At 49.3% G+C, this 17,071-nt stretch overlaps 3 protein-coding genes across 11 annotated transcripts in view; 1 reads left to right on the forward strand and 2 right to left on the reverse strand.

Annotated features, from left to right (window-relative positions):
• PPP2R5B (protein phosphatase 2 regulatory subunit B'beta) overlaps positions 1-5,799 on the forward strand; it is a 10,088-nt gene extending 4,289 nt beyond the window's left edge. The window contains exons 7-14 of one of the 3 annotated variants that reach the window (XM_017893341.1): positions 1,665-1,724; positions 1,824-1,932; positions 2,776-2,829; positions 2,903-2,953; positions 3,093-3,212; positions 4,111-4,238; positions 4,487-4,588; positions 5,015-5,799. In XM_017893341.1, the coding sequence (XP_017748830.1) occupies positions 1,665-1,724; positions 1,824-1,932; positions 2,776-2,829; positions 2,903-2,953; positions 3,093-3,212; positions 4,111-4,238; positions 4,487-4,588; positions 5,015-5,162 (772 nt within the window). In that variant the 3' untranslated portion in view covers positions 5,163-5,799. Of the gene's footprint in view, positions 1-1,664; positions 1,725-1,823; positions 1,933-2,775; positions 2,830-2,902; positions 2,954-3,092; positions 3,213-3,298; positions 3,502-4,110; positions 4,239-4,486; positions 4,589-5,014 lie in introns of those variants that run through there. The other 2 variants (XM_017893350.1, XR_001889430.1) reach the window with 2 other exon arrangements.
• Positions 5,793-8,666, reverse strand: GPHA2 (glycoprotein hormone subunit alpha 2). 2 transcript variants are annotated; one of them, XM_017893363.1, is made up of 4 exons: positions 7,144-7,520; positions 6,680-6,782; positions 6,309-6,493; positions 5,793-6,193 (listed from the first exon to the last, which is right to left on the reverse strand). In XM_017893363.1, exons 2-4 carry the CDS (start codon positions 6,780-6,782, stop codon positions 6,092-6,094), a joined length of 390 nt encoding a protein of 129 aa, XP_017748852.1. In that variant the 5' UTR covers positions 7,144-7,520; the 3' UTR covers positions 5,793-6,091. The 2 variants fall into 2 exon arrangements, with proteins under 2 accessions (XP_017748852.1, XP_017748859.1); XM_017893370.1 differs by lacking the exon at positions 7,144-7,520 and adding an exon at positions 8,543-8,666 and having other exon boundaries at positions 5,794-6,193.
• Positions 8,667-9,518: 852 nt separating this feature from the next.
• Positions 9,519-17,071, reverse strand: part of MAJIN (membrane anchored junction protein) — a 38,589-nt gene continuing 31,036 nt past the window's right edge. For all 6 annotated transcript variants that reach the window (XM_017893405.1, XM_017893400.1, XM_017893385.1 and 3 more), the window contains 3 exons: positions 11,810-11,882; positions 10,898-11,003; positions 9,519-9,863 (listed from right to left, as the gene is read on the reverse strand). In XM_017893405.1, coding sequence (XP_017748894.1) covers positions 9,815-9,863; positions 10,898-11,003; positions 11,810-11,882 — 228 coding nt within the window. In that variant the 3' untranslated portion in view covers positions 9,519-9,814. The remainder of the gene's footprint in view (positions 9,864-10,897; positions 11,004-11,809; positions 11,883-17,071) is intronic.

The following is a 17,071-nucleotide window of genomic DNA, read 5'->3' on the forward strand; positions in this document are numbered from 1 at the left end:
AAAAAAAAAAAAAAAAAAAAAAAAAAAAAAAAGAGCAAAGGCTCCTGGGCTGCAGGGGCCCTTGTGGAACTTCTGTTTTCCAAGCCGTTTCTCAGTAACGTAACATATTGATTATACAAAGTCTGTGAAGTCGGCAGAGAATGGGTATTTATTTCCATTTTACAGATGAGAAAGTAGAGGCCAAGAGAAATGAAATGGTTTGCAGGGACTGGGTCAGTCCAGGGGCCTAGGAGCTAAATCTTTTTTTTTTTTTTTTTTGAGGCGGAGTCTCGCTCTGTCACCCGGACTGGAGTGCAGTGGCCAGATCTCAGCTCACTGCAAGCTCCGCCTCCCGGGTTTACGCCATTCTCCTGCCTCAGCCTCCCGAGTAGCTGGGACTACAGGCGCCCGCCACCTCGCCCAGCTAGTTTTTTGTATTTTTTTTTAGTAGAGACGGGGTTTCACTGTGTTCACCAGGGTGGTCTCGATCTCCTGACCTCGTGATCCGCCCGTCTCAGCCTCCCAAAGTGCTGGGATTACAGGCTTGAGCCACCGCGCCGGACCGGAGCTAAATCTTTTGACCCTTATCATGCCAGGCCATAAGGACCCAGAGAGAGGTTCTTTCTGCAAACGTGCACTGAGCACCAGCACACACTGGACATCAAGGCTTACATGGCCTTATAGTTGAGACCATGGCTCTGAAGCAATATGGCCTACATTTGAGTTTGGTTCCAACATTTGGGTGAACTTGGGCAGATTACTTAAGCTCTCTCCTAGTCTGCTCATCTTTAAAATGGGAATGCTGGCAGGGTGCAGTGGCTCATGCCTGTAATCCCAGCACTTTGGGAGTCGGAGATGGGCAGATCACTTGAGATCAGGAGTTCAAGACCAGCCTGGCCACGGTGGTGAAACCCCGTCTCTACTAAAAATACGAAAATTAGCTGAGTGTGGTGGTAAACACCGGTAATACCAGCTACTCGGGAGGCTGAGGCAGGAGAATCACTTGAGCCTGGGAGGTGGAGGTTGCAGTAAGGCAAGATCACGCCACTGCACTCCTGCCTGGGCGACAAAGCAAGATTCCATCTCAAAGATAAGATAAAAATGGGGGTGCTGCTTATACTAACTCAGGGACCATCATCAAGATGACATGGGGCCTTGCCTCCAAAGCACTCAGCATAGCTACTGGACTGAGGCTGGGACTCTGAAACATTAGTTGTTATTGTTCTTAGCTACAAAATGGGTGAGCCATGATCCCTGTCCTCCAGTACCTTGAAGTCCATTAGATTCCCTGCCTATTAACATTAGGGTGGTTTCATTTAACCGCCGAGTCTTGGTTTTCTTCATCCGTGTGATGGATTTCATAAGCCCCATCTCCCTGGATGATTTTGAGACTTACATGGCACAGAGTAGATGTGCCAAGTGTTTGTCATTCTCTTGGTTGACTGGCAAGACAGCCTTGAGCTTGGGACTCTGGCAGAGGTGGCTGGGCTGAGAAGGGCATTTCAGTGTGGGGGGCGGGGATCTCAATGGGGCCTGGTTTGGGATGTTGGGAAGGGAGCGTGGCCTCTGGGTTGGGGGGAGTTGGATGAGCGTGCTGTGCGGGTGAGGGTGGGCAGGCAGGATGCCTAAGGGGTCACTGGGCCTACCCTGCTTGCTTTGAGCCCGCCTGCGTTCTTCTCTTGCAGGTTCATCTATGAATTCGAGCACTTCAATGGTGTGGCTGAGCTGCTGGAGATCCTAGGAAGGTGATTCTCCCTGGGCCTCAACTGGAGCTCAGGATTCTGGAAGGAGGGACTGGGGCCAGGTCACCTGAGCCCTCTTCCTCTCTTCTGCCTCCTCCTCAGCATCATCAATGGCTTTGCGCTGCCCCTGAAGACGGAGCACAAGCAGTTCCTGGTTCGCGTCCTGATCCCCCTGCACTCTGTCAAGTCGCTGTCTGTCTTTCATGCCCAGGTGAGGCCCAGGCCTGGCCCCGCTGCAGCAGGAGCTCCAGACAGTCAGGGTTGCTAGTGGGTCCTGGAGGTCAGATCCTCCAGGGATCCTATCTCACCTTTTTTGTTTTTATAATTCTGTTCCATCTACCTTAGAGAATTCCCACTGGCACTTTAAGGCTAACCTCAGATATCAGCTCTGTGAGGCCAGGCTTTTCTTCTCTATTCTCCCTTGGCAGAATGAAATTCTCCTCCCTCTATATTCCCAAAGATTTGGATGCACAAATCTATTATGGGAGATTTTGATACACAAATTGTTTTTTTGAGACAAAACCCTACTCTGTTGCCTAGGCTGGAGAGGAGTGGTACGAACATGGCTCACTGAAGCCTCTACCTCCTGGGCTCAAGCAGTCCTCCCTCCTCAGCCTCCCGAGTAGCTGGGACCACAGATGTATGCCACATGCCTGGCTAATCAAAAAAAAATTTTTTTTTGTAGAGACAATGTCTTGCTATGTTACCTAGGCTGGTCTTAAACTCCTGGGCTCAAGTGATTCTGCCGCCTCAGCCTTCCAAAGTGCTTGGACTACAGGCGTAAGCCACCACACTAGCCATATTATGGAACCTTTTGCAAAATTTATAAAGATGAGTTTGTTGACCGTCCCCCCTCCCCTTGAGATCATAGTTGTATTCCCAGCACACTGAGTGTGATGCCTGATACATCCTAGACAGGTGATAAGTGCTTGGTGAATAAGAAAGTAACAGGCCGTGGGGGAGCAGTGTCTGGCATTCTGTCCTGGGCAGCAAGTCTTGGCACCTGATGCCTTCCTGACCCATCTTCCTTCTCTCCACCTCTGCCCCCTTGCAGCTGGCATACTGTGTGGTGCAGTTCCTGGAGAAGGACGCCACTCTGACGGAGCACGTGAGTACCTCTGGGGGCTAAGGCAGCCTCTCACCTCCGCAGGCGTGACTCCTTTCTGTCTTACCTCCCACAGGTGATCCGGGGGCTGCTCAAATACTGGCCAAAAACCTGCACCCAGAAGGAGGTATGAAGAAGGGCTTTGGTGCCCACCAGAGGGAGGCTGGGAGGGCTCGGCCTCTAGAAGGCAGTCAGGTGTGTGTATGTGTAGGGGGAGATGTGAGCTGCTGCCCCTCTGTCCCTACTCCCCTCCCCACCCCACCCAGGTGATGTTTCTGGGGGAGATGGAAGAGATTCTTGATGTCATCGAGCCCTCCCAGTTTGTGAAGATCCAGGAGCCCCTTTTTAAGCAGGTGGCTCGCTGTGTTTCCAGCCCCCATTTCCAGGTATGAGGCAGGACAGGCGGGGACGGGAGCAGGGCTGGCCTGGAAAGGTTGGGTAGCTGACCTAATACAGCTCCCTTTGCCCTCAGTTTCTCCTCCAATCCTGGGTCTGGTAATGGGGAGATGCTGGACTTAGGGTCAGGAGACCTAGGGTGAAGCCTCGGACCTGCCTTCCACTGGCTGAGGGGCCTTGAGCAAATCACTGCGCCACTCTTGATTCTGATTAAGCTTCTGCAGCTGTAAAATGAGCCAACAACCTCTTCACAGGGTGGGGATGAGGATGGAAGAGATTGTGAGTGTAAACATGTTTGGTAAACTAAAGTGTGCTCCATAATGGGATGGAGGACTGTTATTGCTTTTCCCCTTTTGCTAGTGGCCTTAGATTTCATTAGACTCGCTTTGGGATGCAGCCAGGCTTCCCCACATCATCCCAGCTAACTCTAACTCATGTTCTGCTGCAGGCACGTGCAGACTTCCTCCCGTTCTTATGAGTCATAACCCAGTGGAAGTCAAGTCTTCTTCACAGTGATTCTGGCCCTTTGGTTCATTAAACACCTAAAAGTCTAGTATCTCATTGGATTCTTATAATATCCTGTGGACACAGGTATTATTAGCCCATTTTACAGATGAGAAAACTGAGGCTGGGAGGCTAAATGCCTCTCCCAAGGTCGCGTGGCGTATAGAGTCTGTAGTGGTTAGGATTCACCCCGCAGCATTGGATTCCATATCTAGTGCTCTTTTCCCTTCAACACTGTTGCTTCCTCCAGGGCTCAGATGAGCCTTGAAGGTGGGGTGTGTGAAGGTCAGGGGGCCTGGGCATTGAGGTAGTGATGGACACCAGACCTTGCACACAGAGAGAAGCCACTGCCAGTCACTCACTCAGCCATCTTGTCTGCCCCAGGTTGCAGAGCGGGCTCTGTATTTCTGGAACAATGAGTATATCCTAAGCCTCATTGAGGACAACTGCCACACTGTGCTACCTGCTGTGTTTGGGACCCTCTACCAAGTCTCCAAAGAGCACTGGAACCAGTGAGTGCCAGGCCGTGACCTAACTCACAGAAACTGGGACCAGGGCCAGCCAGTCCAGACCCTAGGGTTACTCCTAGCTGGAGAGTATCAGAGAAAGCGTCAAAAGATGGCCCAGGGGTGGTGAAGAGGACAGGGAAGTGGGCAGTACTTGTGTTCAGGGTGGAATGCTGCATATGAAGGGCAGGGAAAGGGAAAGGTGGGCAAACCAAAGCTGTTTCATCTCCTCGCCCCTCCTTGACCCTGCCAAGAACCATCGTATCGCTGATCTACAATGTGCTCAAGACCTTCATGGAGATGAATGGGAAGCTGTTCGATGAGCTCACGGCCTCCTACAAGCTGGAAAAGCAGCAGTGAGTGTTGGGGGCTGGGCATGGGGGAAGGGAGAAGAGCAGGGAGGAATCAGACCCCCATGACTGGAGGGAACCCAAGGACCACCCCGAACCCTATCTGATCAGACGTGCAAGACTCTCCGTGCTCCTGCCATCCTATGCCTGTCTGCCCCTGTGTCCTCCCGTCATTCTTCGAGTAGCTCGGACTTGTTCTGAATCCCTGTAGCTTCCTACAGAAGCCAGAACCACTCAGAGCCCCACCCATCGTCTTCTCCGTGACTGCAGGCTGGGATCTGTCTCTCTGCTCTCTTCCCTCAGCAGAGGGTTTTTATGGAGTCACAGAACAAAAATGGTTCCATGCCTTCCTTTTGCCGCTGGGGTGGTAGTGAGGGAGTCTGGACTGTGGGGGGCCCCAGGAAAGGGAGCTGCCTCACCCTCTTTCCCCAGGGAGCAGCAGAAGGCCCAGGAGCGTCAGGAGTTATGGCAAGGTCTGGAGGAGCTGCGGCTACGCCGGCTACAGGGGACCCAGGGGGCCAAGGAGGCCCCTCTCCAGCGGCTTACACCCCAGGTGGCCACCAGTGGGGGTCAGAGCTAGACAGCACCTCAGAAGGGGAGAAGCTAAACCCAGAGCTGTCAGTCCCTCTGTCCCTTCTCCTGTCCAGGGGTCCAGAGAGAAACACACCTACCCCTGGCCTTGCCAGAGTGGCTTCTGAGGACTCCCTGCCCAGCCCAGCTTTCACTGGGGGGAGACGAGGAGAGGCAATGGTGGTCTTGGCAACAGAATGCTCAGCCCCTCGCGGCAGGACTTGACAAGGGCAAGCTTGACCAGGAAGCTGCCATCAGGGATTTTCCCCTGCCCCGCAAAGCTGGGCTCCGGGCTGCAGGCGGGCTCCCACCCTCTGCTCCTGGCCTTGGGCAAGGGCACTCAGCGCCTCGCCTGCCCCTGCCTCGGCCAGCGTGAGGTCCTTCCTCATCCCCGCCATGGGGTCCATGGTCTATTTATTCTCGCCCAGCTCACCCTCTACACAGACACTGTCCTGGGTGCACACTCCTCCCCTCCCTTGCTGTGTACTTCCTTGTCCCCTTTTTATTTATTGGGCAGGGGGAGGGTGAGGGCACAGGCAAGAAGAGATTCACAGTGTCCTGGGGCAAGGGGCGGGGGTCACAGTAATCATGGTCTACCCCTCTTTCCCTGGCTGTGGGTAGACTTAATAAAGAGAGAAACTCAAGAACTGCTTGCTTTATTTAGGGGTAAGGGCAAAGAGGGAAGTAAAATGATAAAGATTGGTTTAGAAGGGCCAGGCAAAGGCAGGGAAGAAAGCAGAAACTCCCTCTTCTCAGGTGACAGTCACGAAATCTTACAAAGGGTCAAAGCTGGAACAACCCTCCCTTATTTAAAAAAATTCCATAGCAAGTAACCAGCAGGGTTGGAGCTCCTTCCAGTTTTTGAAGCTCAAACACAGGTTTCCCCCACCAGAATGTCAAGTCCTGTGACCCAGGGGAGGAAGGAGGGGAGAGGATAGGCTAGTAGCGAGAGAGGCGACACATGTCACACTGGCAGGCCCTGGCAGTGAAGATCTCGAGCTCCTCCCTCCGGCTCCCCACACACTGCAGCTGTACTCTGACCTGTGGGAGAGGGGAGTCCATGCTGCAGTCCCCTTTCTCAGGGCTGTCTTAGATCTCCATCTCCCAAATCTTCCCCCAACCCAACATCCATCCACCGGGCTTGGGTCCTCCTCACCTTCTTCAGGCCACTGATGGTGCAGCACTGAGAGACAGAGGTGATGTTGTGTCGGTAGCCACTGGCCACCAGCACAGAGTACCGAGAAGGGAAGGCGCTGGACTCACAGTGGCCCACACAGGCCTGTGCCATGTGGGAGCCCTGGCAGGTGCCTTGGCGATCACTTCGCACTGTCACATTGAAGGCTAGAAGGAGACAGGCAAGCAGTAGATGGCACCTCTGCCAAGGTTTGCCTCGCCCCAGCTCCTATTGCCTGTGCCTCAGTGTGGGGCCCTCTAGGGTGCTGCTTGCCCCACCATCCACTCTATCAGCTCTTTGCTCCCACCCAGAACTTCCACTCCTCCTAGCCATCTGCTGCCAGAGGTACTCACGGTGCAAGTGGCAGCCTGGGATGACTGCCTCCTGGCCGCAGGCTTCAGTGACTGCCAGGACCAGCAGACAGAGGACCAGGGTTTGAGGGGACGCCATGGGCATCTGAAACACAGTGGGGAGATGTCTCTATGTGGGTGTGCAGGTGGGATGGCGAGTTCTTTAAATACTGCATTCCAGGTGAGTGAGCCAGGGCTGGCTGGTCTAACAGGTGGTGTGCCTGAGTGGTGCTGCCTTTTCCCTGTATCTACCTTTGTGTGTGTGTATGGGTGTGAGTGTGAGCAGCTGTCTCTGGAAAGGACCTGTGTGTCAGCCCTCTGTGAAGTGATTCTCCCTTCCCTGGAATTTCCTTCGCCAACTGGAGTGCAAACATCTTCCTCCCTCCACCTGCCCCATCTTGGCCTGCAGGGCCCTTGTCCACATTCCCAGACCCTCCCCAGAGCTCCTCCTGCCTCAGCGAGCTCACCACTTCCTAGGTCCAGGAACAGAGCGGCTTGCAGTTTTCCTGTCCCTCCCGCTGGTCTCCAGACTGTTGCTGGCTCTCCAGGCTTTATTTGCCAGCATTTTGGAGCCACGCCCTCTTGGAGATCGGCTTTCAAGCCAGCCTCCCCTGCCTGAAGCCTCAGAGCGATCCCACCTGGGGATCTTGCTCTTTGAGGTGTGGTCCTTGGAGAGCAGCTCCTGCTGCTTTCTGCTTCTTTCCGTCCAAAAAGCTCCCCACAGTCCAGGCCTGGAGAAGTCAGATGTGGAGAGAAGCCTAGGAGCTGGTGGAGTGTGCAGCGTGTGTGCAGTTGATGACAGAGGGGTCAAGACTCTTGGCTGAGTTGTGGGCACCTGGGTTCTCTTTGCTGTGACCTTGGACAGAACACTTCCCTGTTCAGGGCCTGATCACTCCTAACTTTATTATTATTTATTACTATTATTTTGAGAGGGTCTGGCTCTGTCACCCAGGCTGGAGTGTGGTGGTGTTATCTCGGCTCACTGCAACCTCCACCTCCCAGCCTCCCAGGCTCAAGCCATCCTCCCCCTTAGCCTTCAGAGTAGCTGGGACCACAGGTGCACCACTAGGACCAGCTAACTTTTGTATTTTTTTGTAGAGACGGGATTTCACCATGTTGCCCACGGTGGTCTTGAACTGCTAAGCTCAAGTGATCTGCCTGCCTAGGCCTCCCAAAGGGCTGGAATTACAGGCATGAAACACTGTGCCTGGCCACACCCCTAATTTTAAAACTACTAAACTCAGCCCTGCTTGCCTTTTTCTAATGCAAAGGAAAGGGACTGGGGAAGGAGATTCTTAGGGACAAGGGAAATTATACCAGTGGAGGTCTCCTGAGACATGCTTGGTGGCAGGGCCGGGGGGTTGGGTTGCTGTCTGTTTCAGAGCTGCATGGCCACGGTGTCAGTGGGTGATTCTCATCCTGTGCTACAGAGTGACATTCTGAGCTGGAGTGCTTCCCTAGCCCTGGAATAACAGGGACCTGACTCCTGAAAGGGCCTCAAGTCATCAACCCCAGCAAAGCTGATCGATTTGTCCAGCTCTGGTTTTATAGATGAGGCAACTAAGGCTCAAGGAAGGAAAGAAGGAAAGTTACTAAAAGTCACCTAGCTGGGTAATGTCAGGGCTGATTTCAAATTCAAATCTGCTGTCCATCCATGGTGCTAAACTATATTTGAGCAAGAATGTGGCAAGTTGGAGAAAGACCCCTAGGCAGCAGTGGCCAGAGGGGTTGGGGCAGGGTGGGGAGCCAAAGGAAGCCTGTGGTGATTCTGGGCAGCCCCCTTTGGGGTCATTGCCTCACTGACCTGCTCAGAAAGAGCAGGGCCAGTCACAGACTGCCAGAGCTAGAAGGCACTTTATAACTCACCAAATCCTACCCCCTCATTTTCTGGATGAGAAAATAAGAGCTCAGCGGAAAACAACTTCCCAAAGCTTCACTGTAAGCTAGTCAGAGTCAGGGTGGGCACTCAGCTGTGCTTCTTAGCAGCTTTGTAAAGCAGGCCATGTTTGGGACAGTCCAGTAAAGGCTGTAAACACAATTTGAGAGGAATTGATGTTACTAATGTCACTAATCCTTAAATTCCCTCACCCTGCGGTTTCCCCATCAGCCCCCATCCCCTCAAGTCCTGGGTCCTCGTTTGCCAGGTTCTCCACAGCAGTCCATCTCTTCTCTTCTCCCCACCAAGGATGCAGGCAGCATAGCAACAGGATGCAGCGGGAACTCAGCAGTTCAGCCCCTACTCTCCCACTCATGAGGGGACCCTCTGGCATGTGACAGATGATGACTTCCGTACAAAGCATTTGGGTGACAAGGCTCATTACCTTATGAGGTAGCCCATTCTAATATTGGACATCTCTAACAAGTAAAAAGTGACTCCTTTGTTGTGAGCTAAAATGAGTTTCCATACATTTCTATAGATCATTTTGGTTCTCCACGGCCACACAAGGCTAAAGTGTCTGTTACAGATCAGTCCTTTAGTTGAGGGCAGCTCAGGTGCCCAGGCCTTCTCCAGGGGTGCCAACCTGGATTAACTTCCAGTTAATCTGATAAACGAATCTGCATCACTGTCAAACAGTTAGAGGGATAGAGAGGGGGGAAACATTTTGTCTATGGAGAGGCTACCATTTGGGGCCAAACTGGAACTGGGGAAGAGGTCTCTTGGGTGAGCAGGGCTCAGGACAGTGAGTCTTGAAAGACCCCATTCCCTAACCTCTGGCACAGAGTCACCTATCCAAAGTGATCCTGTGAACAGTAACCAGGTAGACCTAGGGAAGTTTCATGCATTTTCTATCTTGAGGGAAGAATTTGTTCTCTCTTACTCTATTCCACTAAATTCAATCAATAACTCTTCATAAATAATTTATTGTCATTAGGATCCTAAGTGCTGAAGACAAAAGGCCTAAACTGGCCCTCCGGACATGAACATTTTAGAAAGTTCCATTCTTAATGTTTTAAATTGGAAAAAATATATATATTATAAAGGGGCAAAGGACAGGATAAAACCATAGAGGACTCAGCATGGGGACCTCATTCCCCATGACTGAAGTGTCATAAGAAAAGGAAAGAGTTGGAGGAAGAATGATTCGGGAGGAGTCACTGCAAGAGATGATCTTCTTTCCAGCGCTGCATTTGGAAGGCTCAAGAGTGGCTGCTCTTCCTGAAGAAATATCGAAATGGGAAGAGAGAGCTGCAAGAATGAGAACAGAGTAGGCTGAGACTCTATGAGGTCTCCTTCCCTTCTCCCCATTTCCCATTAGTGCTTCACTAGCTAGGGCATTTTTGCTCTGGGGAACCATTGAATGGAAATTCAAGACTGGAATAGCATTTGAAAAAGTACCCAAATTAGATTATACTCAGGAGGGGAATAAATAAAAGAATTGCAATGGGATGGCAGAAAGAGAGAGAGACATTTGCTAACTGTCCTCTGCAAACACAACCTAGATTCAGAGGGGAGAATGGAAATGTTTTGTAACCAAATCATCTGAATGGCTCAAGTAAACTAAGAACAGACTTTGTTCAAATTAGTGTTTTTGTTTGTTTGTTTTGAGACGGAGTCTCGCTCTGTCGCCCAGGCTGGAGTGCAGTGGCACAATCTCGGCTCACTGCAAGCTCCACCTCCCGGGTTAAAGCAATTCTCCTGCCTCAGCACCCCCTAGTAGCTGGGATTACAGGAATGTGCCATCTCACCTGGCTAATTTTATCTTATTTTATTTTTTTTAATTTCGGCTCACTGCAACCTGTACCTCTCAGGTTCAAGCAATTCTCCTGCCTCAGCCTCCCTCCCAAGTAGCTGGGATTACAGGCATGTGCCACCATGCCTGCCTAATTTTGTATTTTTAGTAGAGACGGGGTTTCACCATGTTGGCCAGGCTGGTCTTGAACTCCTGACCTCAAGTGATCCGCCTGCCTCGGCCTCCCAAGGTACTGCGATTATAGGCATGAGCCACCACGCCTGGCCCAAGTTAATGTTTATGGAGCTTGCCTTTATCCTGGACACATCAGGGTGGAGGTGGGTTGTATAAAAATAAGTAAGACGCAGTCTTTATTAAATGCCCAATTAGGGCTTTTGTTCTCAATCTCATTTCCATCGTCTATCTTAGACATAAGTGAGAAGCCTCTGTGAATAATCTGCTTTCTTTTCTATTCTAATTTCCCTGAAAGACTCAATGAGCTGCTCTGAGCTGGATCTCGAGTCTGATGGCCAGATAGAAGCTGTCTTACCTTAGAAACCCAACGAAGCCGCTGGCTGCTCGCTCCTTAGGTGGAGGTGAGTTGTGCTGCAGGGATGGGACAACTGGCCCTGGCAGGCTGTGCCCCCACTCAGAATCTGTAAGGAAAACAATCAGGCAGGAGCAAGATGTTTGTCCATAAGCCGTTTTCATGTGAGTAGAAGGCAAAACACCCCGTATGAGCCAGAGGCAGTCTCACACGAAGAGTTCCTTAAAGCCAGGTGAATTGTTTGTTCTGACCTTCCCAATTTCATCTCAGCTCAGTAAGATGCTATTCTGACCTCAGAGTATTTTCAGTCAAGCTCCTGGGATATTTACACAGCTCAAGTTCCAGCCACGCACTCTGGCTGCTATGTCTTCACATAAAATGACAAGTTGTTGAAGGACTCACTTGCCTACATCCCTGTTTCTGTGATAACTGCAGTCCACGTTGAATCCTCATGCTGGGTAAAAGATCAGCAAGTAGGGAGGGCAATAGCTCGACATGCATTCCCAGCCCTTGCAAAGCATCCATTTGCAACTTCAATATTAACTCTAATGCCCCAAAGGGAAGAGATCATTCTCCAACAGTACAGAAAAGGGAAACACATCCCTCTCAACATTTCTATAAAGTTTATCACCTCACTTGGAAATGTTTTGAAATGGTCAGAGCATAACTTCACTATCAGAAGCAGAAGAAGGGCATGCACTGCCTCCCTTCACTATTTCTGGGTGCTGGGGGGCTTCTATTACTCTAGGACAGGCCCCCAGACCAGAGTTTGGCTAACAAGCACCTCCATGGGAGCAAGGCACATTACCCACTGAGGGCACCCAGACTCAGCTCTGTGCTGCTCTACATATCAGAGAACTACAAGGGAAAGGGTGATTATTAAAGCAGAATAAATGGAAATTTCCCAGGACCTACCTTGTTTCTGGACACCAGTGATATCAGAGGCCAGAGTCTCCTGCAATCCTTGTTGAGTTTTTCTTTCCCTGTTCTGTTTAAAAGAACACCAAGAAAAGTCTTAAACTTTACTCCTACACTGCATGGCAATCTGAATGTTATTTGCTGGTGAACTGATTTCACATTAGCACTGGGGCCTGGCTTCTGACTGCCTAGACAGGTTCTATATTTCTTTCCATTTCTTACCATAGGACTGTCCTTTTTTCTTTTTCTTTTTGAGACTGAATCTTGCTCTGTTGCCAGGCTGGAGTGCAGTGGCGCCATCTTGGCTCACTGCAAGCTCCGCCTCCTGGGTTCATGCCATTCTCCTGCCTCAGCCTCCCGAGTAGCTGGGACTACAGGCGCCCCCCACCACACCCGGCTAATTTTTTGTATTTTTAGTAGAGACATGGTTTCACCACGTTAGCCAGGATGGTCTTGATCTCTTGACCTCATGATCTGCCTGCCTCAGCCTCCCAAAGTGCTGGAATTATAGGCATGAGCCACTGCGCCCGGCCAGTACTTTCCTTTTTTCATTTCAACATCCTAACTATTGTCCCTCTAAAACCATAAGATTTAAGAGCCAAGAATAAATCAAGGTGGGTTTAACTTATCATCCCATGTAACATGAGGTTTCAGAAATCAGAAGGACCTTAAATTTACCTTGGAGAAATGTATACTCTATGGAGCAAATGGACATAAACTAAGTCAAGACAGTATGATGGCTGGGCATGGTGACTCATGCCTGTGTAATCGCAGCAATTTGGGAGGCCGAGACGGATGGATCATCCGAGGTCAGGAGTTTGAGACCAGCCCGGCCAACATGGTGAAACCCTGTCTCTACTAAAAATTGAAAAAATCAGCCGAGCGTGGTGGTGGGCACCTGTAATCTCAGCTACTTAGGAGGCTGAGGCAGGAGAATCGCTTGAACCCAGGAGGCAGAGTGAGCCAAGGTCGCACCATTGCACTCCAGCCTGGGAGACAGAGCGAGACTCTGTCTCGGGGAAAAAAAAAAAAAGTGTGATAAGACCAACGAGTGCTCGCTTCGGCAGCACATATACTAAAATTTGAACGATACAGAGAAGATTAGCATGGCCCTTGCGCAAGGATGACACGCAAATTCGTGAAGCGTTCCATATTAAAAAAAAAAAAAAAAAAAGACCAAAGAATCCATATAGAGTGCTGTGGTTGCTGACAGGACATTAATGGAGCAGGTGGCGTTAGTCAAGGAAGGCTTCACGGGGGAAGTGATATTTGAATGGAGCCTTGAAGGATGAGTGGGATGTTGTCATAGATGGTCAGTCAAAACAGGGCATTCCAGACAGGGACATGATGTATGAGGGCACAGCGCCATTAAAGAATAAATAGGATCAGCATGGCTAGAGCCAGGCATGGTAGAAACATAACTGTGGCATTAGCAGCTAGCATAATATAACACAATCTTATTATTTCTCCATGTGCTGCTGCTTTATTTAAATTTCTTTGTCCTCTGAAGAGGACATTTTACAACCTGATTCCAGGCCCACAACATTTTCCAGTAAACACCCTGATAATCAGAAATATGGTTATTATATTTTCTTTGGGAATCTCTGCCACTGGCTACTACTCTCTTCACCCAGTCTGAACCTAGGGGCTTTACCCAGCAGTGATGGAGCTCCTCAAGCTGTTTTGCTGGTGAAGAGTTCTTTTTTATCTCTTTTGGGTGTGCAGTTCTGTGAATTTTTTTCCCATTTTTTAAATTTATTTTTTATTTCAATAGGTTTTTGGGGAGCAGGTGGTGTCTGGTTACATGAATAAGTTTTTTTAGTGATGATTTCTGAGATTTTGGTGCACCCATCACCCAAGTAGTGTATACTATACCCAACGTATAGTCTTTTATCCCTCACCCCCTTCCCACCCTTTCCCCCAAGCCCCCAAAGCCCATTGTATCATTCTTAAGCCTTTGCATTCTCATAGCTTAGCTCCCATGGCTAAGAGTTCTAGAGCAAGGGGCTGCAGACCGTAAAGGTAGGTTCTGGGAGGCAGAGGCATGGCAAGTCTCTAGAAAAGCTAGGACTAGCCCCCATCCTAAGAATAAACTTCGGGTTAGAATGGCAGGTATCTCTGAACTGAGCCTCTTCACAAACCGCTCAAATCCCAGACCACATGGGCAGCTACCTAAGTCATATTCCTATAAAAGCGACAGGGAACTCTGGGGAGGAAGGAGACCATTCTTACCTTTTCTATAGACGGTGGAGATGGAATTTAGAGGGCTAAGCTCTAGTTTCTGGCTTGAGGGAATGATTCTTACAAATTTAATGAAACTATGGTTTGGGGCTTTAATCCTGCTGCATACAGTAGCCCTAATGAAAGCATCTATTAAGGGTGGTAGGAGGAACAAGAGGGCAAAGGCCCTGGGACAGAGGTACAGCCTACCTCTGAACCAGGGAAGAGTCCCCTCGTAAGACAGTGTAGCCTTTTTGTGATCTCCCAAAATCTTGAGAGATGTCTTCTCAAGAAAAGTCATAAGGGAGGAAAACATTATAGCTGGAATTCAGACTGAAGGTATCATCTGGGACCTCCATCAGAACATAATACTCTGAAAACCTGATGCAAGACTGTCCTCTGCATGTTCAGGGCCAGATCTGTTTAGAAGTGCAGTTCAAGCAGATATAGCAAAACAACAACAACAAAATGCACCGTGCAGTTAGTCTGTTTCATTTCTGGGTCATTCATCTGCTCCCACTCATTTTTTTATCCTTCCAAAGTCTGGATCTCTAGATCTGGGACCTGAAGTAACAAAGGCAAGGGGGTTCTGCTCGTCTTTCCCATTCTCCCTAAACACTTCTTATGAAACAGAGGTACGTGTTGTATTCTTCTAAGCTTTCCCCACACAGGCTCCCAATGTGTTCAGACACGCACATGCACAGTGACTGTGATTCTACACCACAACTCCCTGCAAAGGGGGCAGAACATATCAAGCAATGGACCATAGGAGCAAATTCAATTTTTCCAGCTCAAGTGACTTATACTGAGAGTCACTGTGATCACTTTAATTTAGGAGAAATCATCTTCCTGGGAACAGGGTCCATGATGGGCCTTGAGTCAAAATCAATAAACATGTTCCTTTTACTAGAGTTTTTTCTAAATCCAGAATCAGGTTGAAAAGGTAATTATGTTGAGTAAGAAGCTGTGGGTACTGTTCTTGAGGGAGATGATGTGTCAAACTAAGAATAGGAAGATACGAAGTTAGAGAGTGAGGAAAATGTTCCTTTAATAGTAATTATCTTGGTTGTATAAAGTGTTTTTGTTCTCCAGAGCTTCAAGTACTCCTCACGTACTTTCTCATTTCTTTTTCTTACCACCCTAAAGGATGGGAGGCATAGAAGGGGCTGACCATCTGCCCAAAATCACTCAGTGGGCCAGCTGGCCACAGCACAACTGGGGCCCTGGACTCTGCCCCCGCACACAGAGGCAGAGGTATAAATCCCCAAAGATACACTCCTTCCCCAACTAAATTACAAGCTCCTAGAAAAAAGAAATCAGGGTTTACATATGTTTGTGTATGCCCCAGCACCCAACACAATGCCTTGTGAGCAGGAGACAGAACAATCCCTTAGAAATAAAAAATAACTGGCCAGGCGCAGTGGCTCAAGCCTGTAATCCCAGCACTTTGGGAGGCCGAGGCGGGCGGATCACAAGGTCAGGAGATCGAGACCATCCTGGCTAACACGGTGAAACCCCATCTCTACTAAAAAAATACAAAAAACTAGCCGGGCAAGGTGGCAGGCGCCTGTAGTCCCAGCTACTCGGGAGGCTGAGGCAGGAGAATGGCGTAAACCCGGGAGGCGGAGCTTGCAGTGAGCTGAGATCCGGCCACTGTACTCCAGCTTGGGCGACAGAGCAAGGCTCCGTCTCAAAAAAAAAAAAAAAAAAAAGAAAAGAAAATAACTTAATTTTTCTACTTAAAAATGTTTTAGAGAATTCCTGTGATCTTGAAGGTAGTCTCAAGGCCTTTCATGATCCAGTCCATTCTGACTTCTCCAGTAACATTTCTCAGCACTGGACTTCAAGCTACTCTGGGAATCCTTCCCTCCTGGCCACTTTATGCTCCCTTTGTATCCTGTGCTTCCTTCTACCCCTGCACATGGCACATCTATCAGTAATTGTCTACCTAGCTGTAGTATCCCTGGTACTTGGCACATAGTAGACACTCAAAGAAAATTTGTTGACTGCATCCTGGGCAACATGGCAAAACCCCATCTCTACAAAAAATACAAAAATTAGTCAGGTGTGGTGACACATGCCAGTAGTCCTAGCTACTCCAGAGGCTGAAATGAGAGGATCGCTTGAGCCTAAGAGGTAGAGGTTGCAGTGAGCCGAGATTGCACCACTGCACTCCAGCCTGGGCAACAGAGTGTGACCCTGTCTCAAAAAAGAAAAAAAAAACTTTGTTGAATGAATGCATATGTAAATGTTTACTCGATAACTGCTCATGTTTATGGGTCCTGGGAAGGTGAAGAAAGTGAGTTGTTTGTGTTTGGATACTTAGGGTCAGAGCAACTTTGGAGACATAGAGAAAAAAAGGAAGGATCTTTAAGGCATGGATACCAGCTAACAGCTATTTAAAGAGGGGAGGAAAAGAAAAAGGTCACTATTTTAGAGAATATATAGAAAAGAAGTCCTAAAATGGAGGAGGGGTACCAGATATATGAATATCTAAATGGGAAACATACCCCATAAATGAAATCTAATTCCATCAGGGGCCAACCCTTCACTGCTCTAGAAGTTTTCTCTTACCAGTTATCAGTGCTGATACATGCCTAGCTCATTTGTTAAAACTAGATGTTCCTAGACTCAGACCCCAGTGTAGATGAAGGCAAAAAGTTTCCTAAAGGGAAAATTCTGGATTCCACCTCAATCCTATACAGACATATTTTCTTATTTCAACTGCAGAGTACAAGTAGCTTTTTAAGCTGAAAAGAGCGGATTTTTTTTTTTTTTTTTTTTTTTTTGAGACAGAGTCTCGCTCTGTCGTCCAGGCTACAGTGCAGTGATGCAATCTCGGCTCACTGCCAGCTCTGCCTCCCGGGTTCACGCCATTCTCCTGCCTCAGCCTCCCTAGCAACTGGGACTGCAGGCACCTGCCACCACGCCTGGCTAATGTTCTGTATTTTTTTTTAGTAGAGACAGGGTTTCACCGTGTTAGCCAGGATGGTCTCGATCTCCTGACTTCGTGATCCACCCGCCTTGGCCTCCCAAAGT

The sequence above is a fragment of the Rhinopithecus bieti genome, unplaced genomic scaffold, assembly GCF_001698545.2.
Source record: "Rhinopithecus bieti isolate Rb0 unplaced genomic scaffold, ASM169854v2 scaffold_1017, whole genome shotgun sequence".
Classification (NCBI taxonomy): domain Eukaryota; kingdom Metazoa; phylum Chordata; class Mammalia; order Primates; family Cercopithecidae; genus Rhinopithecus; species Rhinopithecus bieti.

Coding starts and splice junctions, on each gene's coding strand:
- GPHA2 (XM_017893363.1), bottom strand. CDS start 6,782: ATGCCCATGGCGTCCCCTCAAACCCTGGTCCTCTGTCTGCTGGTCCTG. Junction 6,494..6,679: donor CCCAGGCTGCCACTTGCACC/GTGAGTACCTCT, acceptor GTCTCCTTCTAG/CCTTCAATGTGACAGTGCGA. Junction 6,194..6,308: donor CCATCAGTGGCCTGAAGAAG/GTGAGGAGGACC, acceptor CCTCTCCCACAG/GTCAGAGTACAGCTGCAGTG.